The following is a 14,995-nucleotide window of genomic DNA, read 5'->3' on the forward strand; positions in this document are numbered from 1 at the left end:
CCTTCCTTCCTTCCTTCCTTCCTTCCTTCCTTCCTTCCTTTCTTTCTTTCTTTCTTTCTTTCCAAGGTAAGGTCTCACTCTAGCCCAGACTGACCTGAAATTCACTAGGTAGTCTCAGGGTGGCCTTGAGCAGTCCTTCTACCTCTGCTTCCCATGTGCTGGGATTAAAGGCGTGCACCATCATACCTAGCTTTCTTTTTCTTTTTCTTTTTTTAAAAAATATTTATTTATTTATTTAGTCAACAGAGAAAGAGGGAAAGGGTGGGGGGGGGAGAGAGAAAGAGAGAGAATGGACGTTCTAGGACCTCCAGCCACTGCAGACATACTCCAGATGCATGTCAGTCAGTAGTGGGCAGCCTTGGGGCTTGAAGGGCACAGAAAGGGGGCTTCTGAGCATGGGTGAGATCCTGAACTCTGGCTGAACTCTGATTACCAAGCTCATTGTATGAAAACTTACTTAAAATTTTACTATGGGAGAAGAAGTCATCAACAGTGACAAACAACAGTGGACACTGCAAGCCTTAAATTTGCCATCTAGGCCAAATGAGCCAATGGGTGCAGTAGTGACATGTCTGTTATGGGGGAAACCAACTTCTCTCTAGTCGGACTGGAGGCCTGCTCCATGAGAGGGAATAGCTTGCCTGATTTTGTACTTTATACAAATGGAAGCATATACTATGTGCTGTTTTTGCTCAGGCTTCCTGGGCTCAACATTATGTTCATGAGATTCATTTATATTGTTGTATGTCATTTTCATTCATTCATTCTCAATGCTGAGTCGTCTTCTGGTGAGTAAATATACCATAGCTTATCCACTCTGCTGGTAGAAGGAAATTTGATGGTTTCCAGTGCTTGGTGATATGAACACTCTTGTCCACATCTTCTGGTGAACTCATGTATGCATTCCAGCTGGTTAGAAGTACAAATGTTCTATGTTTATTTTCAACTTCAGCAGATCGTCAAACATCTTCCCACAGTGGTTGTACCAATTTATACTCCGATCTGCTGAAAGAGAATTTTGCATGGTTAAGTTCCCACAATACTTAAAACTCATCCAGAAGACATAAAAAGATGAAGATTTCCAAATGGATTCTATAAGCTATTATTATCTTGATGCAAAATTGAGAAGGCGGGCTGGGGAAATTGCTCAGTGGTTAAAGGCAATTGTTTATAAAACCTACTGGCCTGGGTTCAATTTCCCAGACACCTACATAAAGCCAGATGGGCATTTGTTTGGAGTGGCAAGAGACCCTGGCGTATGTGTGCGCGCACACACACACACTGAAAAACTGTATCAATGCCATTTTTAAGCAGAGATGTAAAACTGCTAAAGAAAATATGAGCAAACTGAACCTACTTTTTTTTTTTAAAAGCAAGACCAGCCAGTCATGGTGGCACATGTCTTTAATTCCAGCACTGGGAGGCAGAGGTAGGAGGATCACTGTGAGTTCAAGGCCACCCTGTGACTACATAGTGAATTCCAGGTCAGCCTGGGCTAAAGTGAGACCCTCCCTCAAAAAAAAAAAAAAAAAAAAAAGCAAGACCAGAATATGTTTACTACAGGAACTGACATATCCTTTAAAACTAGAAGTCTATTAATATAATACATCAAAATTCATATTAATGCATCAATATTAGTTATTATAATCTTGTTTCATTAAATACTATTAATACCTTGGGGTTAATATAATTCATTAAAATAGAAACTATTATATTCTTTAAAAATGTTAGTTAACTGTCATGCTTTTTAAAAAAATATATTTTATTTCTATTTAGTTATTAGAAAGAAAGAGAGATACAGAAATAGGCAGGTACAGACAGTGGGAGAGAATGGCAAGCCAGCCACTGCAAATGAACTCCAGAAGCATGTGCCCCCTTGTGCATCTGGCTAATGTGGGTCCTGGAGAACTGAACCTGGGTCCTTAGGCTTTGCAGGCAAATGCCTTAACCACTAAGCCATTTTTTCAGCCCAACTATCATGCTTTTTATTAATGTTTGTCACAACCTATTTTGGTTTCTTCATCCACAAGCAGAGAAAAGTTTGGCATCTGTTTCCAAATATGATTTGAGCTCCGGTTCTGTTCCAGTTTGCTCTAAGAACATTTCCCTCTCATTGTCCTCCCTCCTTTATTTGCCCACGCACCAGGGAGAGAGAGAAAGAAAGAGTATAGGCACATCAGAGTCTCTTGCTCATATAAAGGAACTCCAGACACACGTGACACTTTAAAAACATTTTTTAAATTTTTATTTATTTGAGAGAGAGAGAAAGAGAAGAGGCATATGTATATATATATGGAGAGAGAGAGAGACAGAGAGAGAGAGAGAGAGAGAGAGAGAGAGAGGAAGAAAGAGAGAGAATGTGTTAGCCAGGGTCTCCAGCCACTGTAAATGAACTTCAGATGTATGCACCACCTTGTGCATCTTGCTTACATGGGTCCTGGGGAATCGAACCTTGGTCCTTTTGCTTTGCAAGCAAATACCTTAACCACTAAGCCATCTCTCTCTGACCCCACATGTGCCACTTTATATGCATCTTGCTTTATGTGGAGTTTTACCCAGTGTGCAAGTCTTTGCAAGTAAGTGCTATTAACAGCTGATCCATCTTTCTAGCCCTTAATTGACAATTTTTATACAGGGTCTTAGTATATTTTGACCCCAATACACTCTCATTAACTTTTCCTGTCCCCTCCCTTTCCCCTTCCATGGAACCCCTTCTTCTTCCTGACTGGCCCCCTCTTTTCCATGAGGTCTGTTTTGTTGGTCTGCATGTGTGTCCCACTGAGTCCAATTAGGGTTCTGGGCATGAGTATGGGTGGGGATTATTTACCAGAACACACGCAGTGGCTACACCACTGCAGAAAATGTCTTTTGCTCCCCAAGTAATCAATAATTAAAGGGAAAAAAGCAGGTGATCTCCAGGGCTGTGAGAGAAGCAGCGGTAATAGTTAATTCCCACTTCTGCTGAGAAGTCTAGAAACAGATAGAGAAGTCCATGCCTCTCTCCTTTGCCCTGCCTCTTAGGGTGATATTCTGTGCAGCCGAGCCTCTGGCCTGCAGTTTTGACTTTCTCTTTGCTCTTCACTGACCGGACCCATTGCTTCTGCGCTGACTTCCACTGTGGAAAACAGAGTAACAGGGCTGACCTTATGTAGTGAGGGTTAGAACTAAACTTAAGAGACTCAACTAGTTCTTGCTAAAACTTCTGAATTACACTGACTTGGTCATTAGGCATTCCTTGGCAGGAGGGGCTATTTGTAGAACCATTGTCAATTCTCGAGGAATGAATGCATGCTGAGTCCAGGCCCACGCTTACACTTTACTCCTATTTCTCAGTGTTCCCCCACTCTGTTCACCAATCTGTCTAAAGCCAAATCCCAAATGGCCAATAACCATGATCTGTAACCCTTTGTACTCTCCTCTCCCTTCCTCTCCCTCCCTCTCCCTGCCCCCTCCCACCTCTGCCCCCCCTTGCATGTGTAGGGGGACGGGGACATGTGGGGACCAGAGGACAACCTGGGGTGTCATCTTCAGGAACACTAGTGACTTCATTTTGGGTCAGGGTCTCTCAGTGGTCTGAAGTTCATGGATTAGATTAGACTGGCTCACCAGCTAGCTCTAGGAATCCCCCTGTCTCTGATCCTCAGTGCTGGATGAGTGTTTGACATAAATGTCATTTTTTCCCCCAGGTAAGGTCTCACTCTAGCACAGGCTGACCTGGAATTCACTATGCAGTCTCAGGCTGCCTTTGAAATCACAGTGTCCCTCCCACCACTGCCTCCCCAGTGCTGGGATTAAAGACGTGCACCACTGTCAGGCTGAATAGCATTTCGATGTGGATCATGGGAATTGAACTCAGACCCTCATGCTTCAGGGGCATGCACTTTACCAACTGCACCATCTCCATAGCCCATCTTTCTTATATGTATATATATAGTCATCTTTTTTGTTTATTTTTAGTTATTTATTTGACAGCAACAGACAGAGAAAGAGGCAGATAGAAAGAAAGAATTGTCGCACCAGGGCCTCCAGCCACTACAAACGAACTCCAGACACGTGTGCCCCTTTGTGCATCTCTGGCTAACGTGGGTCCTGGGGATTGGAGCCTCGAACCAGGGTCCTCAGGCTTCACAGGCAAGTGCTTAACCACTAAGCCATCTCTCCAGCCCTATATAGTCATCTTTTACACGTTTAGAACTAGTAACCACTCAGAAATGCTAACTCTTTCAATAATGTTACATATATGGACAACCCAACAACTGACAGTGGTTTCTCCAAGTAGACCAGGTCCCCAAGTTCCTGCAGGAGAGAAGGTCCAACACGAGCCTTTTAAAACAAACAAAAAATGATAACAACTGGTAAGGTTGGCCCGCCTAGATGTAATGAAGTTTGTGTACATACTGTTTTCCCCTTTGTCTGCTGGAGATTAGCATCAGTTCTTTGTTTATTTGAGAAAGGGGGGAGGGAGGGAGGAAGGGGGAGGGAGGGAGGAAAGGTGAGAGGGGGGAGAGAATGGGGCGGGTCAGGGCCTCCTGCACTCCAAGTCCATGCACCACTTGACGCGTCTAGCTTTAGGCCATCACAGTTCTCGAAAGATCTGCTCCTTGAGGCAGAGCTGTGTACATTTTTTGGTTTCTTCTTAAGGTGTCTGCGAAGCCCAGCAATCAAGGCTGAGATGAGAAGGTGCTGAAGGAAGATAGAGGCCTCATGAAGCCTTTTCTCAGAATCCTAGGAGATGAGAGGTCTGCGGGTATGGAAATGTAAGACACCAAGAGGAGTCATTCAACCATTCAGTCGGACGATGGGGCAGTGAAGGGCCCAAATCCTCCATAACTCACTCATCATTCAACCGAGCCAAGTGCTCAGGCCACAGAGGCGCCGGGGCCACACCCACGGGGGTAATTAGAATCGGGCGGAACCTTCGTCCTCTGCTCGCTGTTTCTCTCGACTCCGCTCAAGCAGCTACACTAGCGAATGGACCGCCTCCTTCTCCCACCGCCACGGCCTATCCCGTGGAGTTCCGGAGTTTGTGACTACGAATTCCAACGAATCGACGAGCGAACCACCACCCGCCGCCGCGAAAAGAGGCCAGCCTGCGCAACCTGCGTCTCCTCAGCGAGGCCCTCTCAAGTCGCGCCCCTTTGGGGGAGGATCGGACATGGGCCGGCGCGGAGCAGGCGCGGCGGAGGGGCGCGTAGCCGCGAGCGCGTGCTCGAGTGCGTGCTCGGGGACGCGCCGGCCCGCGTGCGCGCGCCCGTCCGTCCCCGCTTCGGGTGGCCGGCCGTGCGCTCGCCTCTTCCCATCACCTTCGGGTAGAGCCGCCCCCGGAGCCCAGCGCCGTTGGAGGGACCCGGTGAGCCGGAGGGAAGGCGGAGAGCAGCCGCGGGGCTGGGCGGAGGTGGCTCTGCATCCCCGGCAGTCCAAGTGACCGAGCAGCGAGGGGGCGCGAGCCGGGGGCTCCCGCTTCCTGACCCCGTGTGGGCCGGGCCGGGCCGGGCCCTGGAGCCGGCGCCACCCCCGGGTCCACGGAGGACTCAGGGCGACGGGTTCGAGCAAGTAGACATGGCCACCCCGTGCCTCCCCGCGGGGGCCACCACGGGCGACAGCGGTGGAGAACTGAGCTCGGGGGAAGACTCCGGGGACATGGAATTCCCCCAGAGCCCCGACGCCCAGGCGTCCCGCAGCCTGGGCGAGCTGTTTGAGAAGGCTGCCGAGCACCTCCAAGGCCTGGTTCACGTGGCCAGCCGGGAGCAGCTCCTGTACCTGTACGCCAGGTACAAGCAGGTAAGGTAGACGGGGGCAAATCCTTCCCCCAAAAACTTACCGCAGGCGTGCATGGTGCAGGGCCAGGTGGGGTAAAGTTTGTGTGTGTGTTATGTTTCATCCCCTGCTGGCACTGAGAGTCTGCTATCCTAGGGATAATATTTACTTATCCGGGCAACTTTTCTGCGGCTTCACTTAGTGTTGCAGTCAGGTTCTTTATGGCTGGCAGAAATCACCTGACCAAGAGAAGCTTGGGGGGAAAGGTTTATTTTGGCTTACGGACTCCAGGGGAAGTCCCTTGATGGCACGGGGAAACGATGGCACGAGCAGTGGGTGGATGTGATTTCTTGGCAACATAAGGTGGACAACTGCAACAGGAGAGTGTGCCAAACACTGGCAAGGGGACACTGGCTACAACATCCATAAGCCTGCCCCAACAATACACTGCCTCCAAGAGGCATTAATTCCCAAATCCCCATCAGCTGGGAACCTAGCATTCAGAACACCTAAGTTTATGGGGGCGGGGGAACACATGAATCAAATCACCACACTTAGTGAACTTGCACTTTATGAGCCTCTGAACCTTTACAAAATGAGATTATCAATTACTGTTGCCAGAGGGGCATATGAAAGTAAACATAGTAATGTTAATAACCATTTTGAGATTTTTAAGAGGATGTATAATTCAAAATACAACATTACTATTACTGTGACTTTTAAAAATTCTAAATATCTTTCACATGTTTTGGCTAAGTATGCTTCTATCTTTTTAGATATAATCATAAAAAAATTAGAGCTAGTAGACACCAAATGAAATAATCTCTCTTTTTGCAAAGACTTTTATGTTGCCAGGGCTTGTGTTGATCTCATGGGCCCAAGTGTTACTTCTGTCTCAGTCTCTGAATCTCTTTTCTTTTACAAGCCAAAAAACCAGAGGGTAGGTGCTTAGGGTCTTGTGTATATATTGGATTTAAATTATATTTTCTGACTCTACTTGGAAATATGGAAATGTGTGAGACAGATAAGACAAAAGGAATCACTGGTTAGGTACCTGAAGGAAAAAGAATTGCTTTATCATGATCAATACATATTGTTCAGTATCTTTTATATACGGAACACTTGGATTGTATCCACAGAGAATGAAAGGAAGAAAAAGCAACATGATATTAACCCTTAAGAGACTTAATAAACTACTTGAGGACTATAGATAGAGACATGTGAGAATTTACTCAGGAAAACTCCAGCTCTTTGGAATGCTGGAGGAAATGATCTAACTTAAAAAAAAAAAAATCTCTTGTTAAAGCTACCTGTTTCTCCTGTATACTTTAAAAACAAGTGGTTGTGAGGGCCCGGCTGTACTCTTAACCTATACTGAACAGTTTGGAAAGGCCTTCCTTTTTGTTGTTTAAAAAAATATTTTTATTTATTTGTTTGCAAGGAGAAAATGAGAATGGGCTCACCAGGACCCCTAGCTTCTGCAAATGGATTCCAGATGCATACGTCACCTGTGCAACTGGCTTTACATGGGTACTGGGGAATCGAACCTAGGTTGTTAGTCTTTGCAGGCAGGCGTCTTAACTGCTGAGACATCTCCCCAGCCTAAGAAAAGCTTTCTTTTGAGGACTGATAATTATGAATGTCAGTCAGTGTGACCTGAGGGATACAGCTACACATCTTGTTAACAGTGTTATGAAGTGGGAGGCACACATCAGGCACTTCTGCATAATGAATTGTGTTGCCATTTTGAGGAAAGGCATAGGTGCAAATTCTTATTAATATTTTTATTCAGTTGAGATAGAAAACATGGGTGCATTAGGGTCTCTTTGCTCTACAAATGACCTCCAGATGCATGCACCACTTTGTGCATCTGGCTTTATGTGTGTACTGGGGAATCAAACCCAGGCTGGCAAGATTTGCAAGCAAGTACCTTTTACCTCAGGTCCTCTCCCCAGCCGCACAACTGTAATTTCTGAGTTGCAAACTGAACTATATCACCTTTTTTCAATGGGACAAAATTTTTACTTAAAACTCACATAAACTATATTGGTTTAGATTTAGGTGCTTGGTGGATAGTTTCTTGAAAATGAAAAAACTGAGCCCAGAAAACAACTATAAATATTTGTTGCCAGTGACACCATTTTAGCTGTGTCTGCCACCATGAGTTTGACAACTTCCTGGTACTTAGGAAGGTTTTTTTTTTCCCCCCCTTGGTGAGGTAAGTGGTGACAATAATCAATAACGAATGTGAGTTTTTGCTAATACGTCATGAAATCTGTCAACATTTGGTTTTCTAAATATTTCATGGGGTAATGTTAAAAATCCCATGTGGGTAAAAAGATCCATTCAAAATACAAGTCAGACCAGTGGTGTTCAGTATAATCATACACAACATTTGTGGTTAAGTTCATATTCCACATCACAGACAACTTTGGAGAAATGACCCTGTTTTGAGTTTAGGTATAGTATTGAAGAAGAATATCTCTAAGTACCCGAAAGTGTCAAAATACTTCTGTCTTTTCTAACAGTGTCTGTGAGAAACGGCATTTTTTCCATAATACTTCATCCAAGCCAACATACAGCCACGGATTAAATGCAGAAGTATGACAACACAACCATGTCAGACAATAAAGAACAACGAAATTTTAAGTAGTGCCATTTTAATATGTAATTAATTAATTATTATTATTATTATTTTGGTTCTTCAAGGTAAGGTCTTGCTGTAGCCCAGGCTGACTTGTAATTCACTGTGTAGTGTCAGGGTAGCTTTGAACTCATGGCAGTCCTCCTACCTCTGCCTCGTGTGTGCTGGGATTAAAGGTGTGAGCCACCACACCTGGCTAAGTTTAATCTTTTTTAAAAAATATTTTAATTTAAATTATTTATTTATTTGAGAGAGATTCAGAAATAGGAAGGTAGAAAGAGAGAGAATGGGCACGCCAGGGCTTCCAGCCACTGCAAATAAACTCCAGATGCATGTGGGCCCCCTTGCACGTCTGGCTTATGTGGGTCCTAGGGGGTCAAACCTGGGTTCTTTGGCTTTGCAGGCAAGTGCCTTAACTGCTAAGCCATCTCTCCAGCCCTCTTTTGTTTTTGTTTTTTTGGAAGTAGGGTTTCACTCTAGCACAGGCTGACCTGGAATTCACTATGTAGTCTCAGGGTGGACTCAAACTCACAGTGATCCTCCTACCTCTGCCTCCCAAGTGCTGGGATTAAAGGCATGCGCCACCACACCCGGCCTCTTTTTTTTTTTTTTTTTTTTAATATCTTTTCTTTTTTCTTTTTTTTGGTTTTTCGAGGTAAGGTCTCACTCTAGCGCAGGCTGACCTGGAATTCACTATAGTGTCTCAGGGTGGCCTCGAACTCACAGCGATCCTCCTACCTCTGCCTCCCAAGTGCTGGGATTAAAGGCGTGCACCACCACGCCCGGCTCAGTTTCTTTTCTTTTTTCTTTTTCTTTTTTTTTTTTTTAATATCTTATTGATTTATTTGAAAGCAGAGAGAGAGAATGGGTGCTCCAGGGCCTCTAGATGCTGCAAACAAACTCCAAATGCATGCACTTCTTTGTACATCTGGCTTTATGTGGGCACTGGGGAATCAAACCTGGATTCTTAGGCTTTATAGGCAAGCACCTTAACTGCTGAGCTTTCTCTTTAGCCCGAAAGTTCTTGTTAACCTGTAAACGATTTATTTTTTTCAAATTAATGAACATTCCAAATATCTAATTTTTAATATGTAAATACTGATAGATATATTCCACATACACAAAAGTTCTTTGGAGTCATTAATGTCTAAGAGTGTAAGGAAATCAGTCATGAGACAAAAATTTGAGAATTACTGCCTCAAAATGTTTTTTAATGGCCAGAGAGGCTCACTAACCCCATATCCATTGTGTTAGGTAGGGCAAAGGAAAAGGATAGGATGAACCCCACTTGTTTTATTTCATTTTATTTATTTATTTATTTGAGAGAGAGGAAAAAAAGGCAGAGATAGACAGTGGGAGAAAATAGGCACGCCAGGGCCTCCGGCCACTGCAAATGAACTCCAGATGCATGCACCCCTTGTGCATCTGGCTTACGTGGGTCTTGGAGAATCAAACTGGAATCCTTTGGCTTTGCAGGCAAACACCTTAACCTTAACCATTGCTGCAGCCCCTGCCATTTGTTTTTAAGGGTGATAGTTTATAACTTCACCCATACCATCCTTCCACTGGTAGAAGCTGCATGAATGCCTCCATCATGTGTCCAGCTGAGACTGTTTCTATAGGAGACATAGAGAACAGATACTGGCATTTGTTTTTGTCATTGGCTGGTGTCTGGACCAAAAAGAGGTATGGGAGGGGGGAGTGGAGAGAAAGAAAGGAACAAAAGGAAAAGGAAGAACAAAACCCTCAACAGTGGTAGCTACTATTTATATATCTTACACTTCATCTTACTTTGTACTGCAAGCAATCCAGAACTTGAGATTTTAGAGATGCCAGAATTGAAACCTTTTATGTAGCATGTAGGGCAGAATGGCGTACTGAAGAAATATTGGTCTTAAGAGTCAAACAGCTTGGATTCGAATCCTAACTACTGCTTTAGGATTTACTAATGTGTGAACTGAGACATCCCTTCTGGAGCAGAATTTTCCTGAGCTGACACTTAACTCTTGTCAGCAGTCCTTTTACAAAATAAATTTGTAATGCATAGCTCACAGCGTTGTCGCGTGACTTGAGATAACACATGAAGTGTTTGGTCTGTGGTGATTATTCAGGAAATGCTATAGCTTCTCTCTTAGCCTTTCCTTCCATCCCATCATCACAGGCTGCTCCTATAGAAGTGTGCATATTAATAATAGCCCCAGCACCATGTGATTGACTGCTAAGGAAATAACTGAAGTGATGGTTTGACCTCAGAGAGGGTAAGGTGGTTGTGGACTGGAAGGGTTCTTAGAACCTGAGCTGTGTGCAAGACTGGAAGAATGGCAAGCTGAGGGAGGAGAGAAGGCACTTCAGGTGATGGAATAACATGAGCAAAATGCAGAACTAAAAATCCCCGATGCAACAAGGAGACAGCAGCTTGGTTTTAGTGCCATTCAGATGTGAGGAATGTTAGGAGATAGCAGAAGATCACCAAGGAGCAGGTGGGTGCTGTGACTTTTAAGAACAGTTTCAAGAATTTGTAAGGAAAGGTTAGTCTGGTAGTGGCAATCAGAGCCTAAATGTGTACTTATATGAACTTCATTTATGCATAGTTACAATGAAAATAATCTATGAGGTTGGAGAGATGGCTTAGCAGTTAAGGTGCTTGCCTGCAAAGCCTAAGGACCCAGGTTCAATTCCCTAGTACCCATGGAAGCCAGATGCACAAGGGGACATATGCGTCTGGAGTTCATTTGCCGTGGCTAGAGGCTCTGGTGTGCCCATTCTCTCTGTCTGCCTCTTTCTGTCTGTCTGTCTTTCTCTCTCTCTCTAAAATAATAAAATAATTTTAAAAAAGAAAGAAAAGAAAGATGGATTCTACTTTAAAAAAATATATATAAATGCATTTGAAGCAAATAGTGAATGTGCAGTACCAGTACTTAGGAGGTAGAGGGAGGAAGTTCAGAAGTTCAAGGCCAGCCTTTTCTACCTAGTAAGTTTGAAGCCAGCCTGGGCTACAAGACTCTGACTAAAAACTAAAAATAAAATTTAAAAAGTATTGACCACAAATGTTGTTGTTTGTTTTGGCTAGCTTTTTTTTTTTTTTTTTTTTAAGCCCAAGCTGACCTGAAACTCATTCTGTAGCCCAGGCTGGGGCTTGAACCCATGGCCATCTCCCACCTCAGCTTCTGGAGTGCTAGGATTAAAGGGGTGTGCCATCATGCCTGGCTCATACATTTTATTTTTATTTATCGAGATAGGGTCTCACTGTAGCTCAGGCTGACTTGGAATTTACTATGTAGTCTCAGGGTGGCCTTAAACTCAAGGCTATTCTCCTATGTCTGCCTCCTGACCTGAGTGCTGGGATAAAAGGCGTGTGCCACCATGCCCGGCCTGGCTCTTACTTTTAAAATAGTACATTTTATTCTGGAATTTGTGAGAGAGAAAATGCTAATAGTGTTATGAAAGTCAGCATGAAGAAATAGTATGTAAATTCTACATAACTTAACTTTAAAGTTTGTTAGCTATATGTTTTAAGAATTCTCTGTTATCTGGGTAGGGAAGTAGATCATTGGCTAAAGGTCCTTGCTTGCAAAGTCTGCTGGCCCTGGTTCAATCCCAGCCCCAATGTAAAACCAGGTACACAAAGCAGCACATGCATCTAAAGTTTGTTTGTAGCAGCAAGAGGCCCTGGTGTGCCCATACTCTCTCTCTCTCCTTGAAAAGAATAAAATAAAAACAGATTTAGTAATTATTTCAAGGCTGCCATTACTTCCACAAGACCTGCACAGGATTGAGGAGGGACAAAGAAAGAGACACCAGAATAGAAGGAATAATTGGAAAAAGGAGGGAGTCCAGTGGAATGGGGGTAGGGGAAACAAAATAAGATAATCGGAGAGGATCAGTATTTTCATGTATACAAGTTCTCAATAAGAAAGTAAAAATTTCTTTGTTATAATGACAAAGATTTTAGTTGTAATCTATTGTATAAGTTAGTTGACTAGTTTAAGAATGCAACTCTTTGTTACCCACATCTTTTTTTTCTGTATTATAGTACTGCTTTATATAGTAAGTTTGTATTGTTTGGGCCCCTTTTTTTTTTTTAGTCTGCTTTCAGGAATAATGTTGAATTTTGTTATTCTACATATATGTAAATATTTTCTAATGTAGTTATTAAATATATACAATCAATTTGAAAAGACAAAGTTCCCAGACATTTCCTTGAAAAATAAAGACTTTTAAAAAAATAAATTCTTGGACTGGAAAAATGGCTTAGTGGTTAAGGCACTTGCCTATGAAGCCTAAGGACTTATGTTCAACGCTTTAGGTCCCACATAAGCACACAAGGTTACACATGCTTACAAGATGGCACATGAATCTGGAGTTTGATTGCAGTGTCTGGAGGCCCTGGTGTGCCAGTTCTGTCTCTCTTTTACTCTCGCTCTCTGATAAAATAGTAAAAATAAATAAATGCTTGATTTTTTTTTTTCCCCTTCCTTGTTTAGGTCAAAATTGGCAAATGCAATACTCCTAAACCAGGCTTCTTTGATTTTGAAGGAAAGCAAAAATGGTAAGAAATTCTTGGAATCTCTACTAAGGTTGCTGGAAATGGCTTAGGAGTTTAGGAATTAGAAAGTGGTAGTGAGCAGATTAAAGAATTATTTTTATATTAATCTCTGTACTATAGATTGCTAGTGACAGGCTGTTGGGAGAGGGATTAAGCAAAATCTGCTTTTAGCTAAGTCTCCTAAAGGATTCTTTGGCTGTGATGTTGGTACATAGATAGTTCAGAGCAGATAATATATTTACTTAAAAAAAAGTGTGTGTGTGTGCGTGCGCGTGCACACACACACGCGGGAATGTGGGGGGGATGTCAGGGCCTCTTGCCACTCCAAACATGCCAGAAGCTTGAGCCATTTTTGCTACTTTGCTTATGTGAATGGCTTGGGAGCTGAATTTTTGGCGGGCACGCTTTTGCGTGCAAGTACTTTTCACCGTGGAGCTGTCTTCCTAACACCCAGATCATACATTTATGAGCTTTAGCTTTAGAGTTTTATTTCATAGCATTCAGCCTCTAGTTGATCACCTCTTCTCCCCTCAAGAGGCATCTCTGAGAGAAAGCCAGGAAGACTGGAGGGAGGACAGGATAAGTCCTACTTTGTACCTGTCCCCTTCCCTGCCCCGACTTCATCTCTGTTTGGTACTTTTCTCTTCTTCCTTAGCCATGCCTTAGGAAAGAAATGATTGTAATAATTTCTTGGGAAGAAAAGGAAGGAAAATAAATCTGAAACCAGATACTGACTCACTTTGCTTCTCTGACTACATAAAGACTATACTTGCCCTAGTGGTTTTACTTCTAATTCAGAGATTTCCTCATATTACATGAGGCCTAATTTTTTCTTACCTTGTTCAACTAAAAAAAGAAAATGTAGTTAGAGAACCATAGTTATAGAAGGAAAAACTTTGGAGCAACATTTCTAGAATTAAAATTAGTATTAGGGTAGAGTTTTTCATTTATTCTTTTGTTTTATAATAAGTATGTTCAGGAGATAGTTATACATTTTAATAATTGATAAAATTATGGTATCCATGTGAACATGCATGGCTTTAAACATATAATTAAAGCCATTTGCAATTTGCTGTAGTATGAACATAACAGTCACTTTGGAGCAAAGTCACATGGTTTAAGATAGGCCTGCAACATGCCTATGTAACATCTATCTATATATACATATATAGATACATATATATATAGATATACATATATATATGTATCTACTATACATGTTAATTGCTTCTGCTTGCACAGTCTCTCAGGATAGAGTTGTTCTTGCTCATGTGTGTGCGTGTATAGGTGCGTGCAAAGAGAGATACAATGCTAAACAATGGATTCTTTTGTTTTTTGTTTATTTATTTTTTTATTTGAGAGTGATAGAGAGAGAAAAAGGCAGATAGAGAGAGAGGGAGAATGGGTGTGCCAGGGCCTCTAGCCACTGCAAACGAACTCCAGACACATGTGCCCCTTTGTGCGTCTGGATAACGTGGGTCCTGGGGAATCGAGCCTTGAACCGGGGTCCTTAGGCTTCACAGGCAAGCGCTTAACTGCTAAGTCATCTCTCCAGCCCTTTTTTTTTCTTTCTTTTTTTGAGGTAGGGTCATGCTGTAGCCAGACTGACATAGAATTCACTGTGTAGTCTCAGGGTGCCCTTGAACTCATGGTTATTCTACCTTTGTCTCCCAAATACTGGGATTAAAGACATGCGTCACCATGCCTGGCTCTAAGATGTGGATTCTTACTATGCATTTGTCATAAAGTGAGATCCCCTGCATGTATGCCTGTTTACCAACTGTTACCCAACTGTGTGGAGGTACAGAGCTTGAACCTGGATGTAAATCACTTGCCGTTGACCACACTCTACACTCTACTTTAGGTGGCTTTATTTTTTAAAATGTATGTGGACAATACTCTGGTTTTTCTTCAGATCACATAAATATTTCACCTTTTAAAATATATGTGTGGACATTCTCAATGAAAGAAGCAGTATACATTTTCCTTGCTGATATTAAACAGTTCTGACATTTTATTATAGTGAATACCTAATATTGTTGTTTTTT

The 14,995-nt window shown here is 42.8% G+C and overlaps 1 protein-coding gene across 4 annotated transcripts in view; it reads left to right on the forward strand.

Moving 5' to 3' along the window:
* The first annotated feature begins 5,259 nt into the window (after nt 1-5,259).
* Acbd6 (acyl-CoA binding domain containing 6) overlaps nt 5,260-14,995 on the forward strand; it is a 183,740-nt gene continuing 174,004 nt past the window's right edge. For all 4 annotated transcript variants that reach the window (XM_004658739.3, XM_045141755.1, XM_045141757.1 and 1 more), the window contains exons 1-2: nt 5,260-5,781; nt 12,886-12,950. In XM_004658739.3, the coding sequence (XP_004658796.2) occupies nt 5,560-5,781; nt 12,886-12,950 (287 nt within the window). In that variant the 5' untranslated portion in view covers nt 5,260-5,559. The remainder of the gene's footprint in view (nt 5,782-12,885; nt 12,951-14,995) is intronic.

Source organism: Jaculus jaculus, chromosome 1 (genome assembly GCF_020740685.1).
Source record: "Jaculus jaculus isolate mJacJac1 chromosome 1, mJacJac1.mat.Y.cur, whole genome shotgun sequence".
Classification (NCBI taxonomy): domain Eukaryota; kingdom Metazoa; phylum Chordata; class Mammalia; order Rodentia; family Dipodidae; genus Jaculus; species Jaculus jaculus.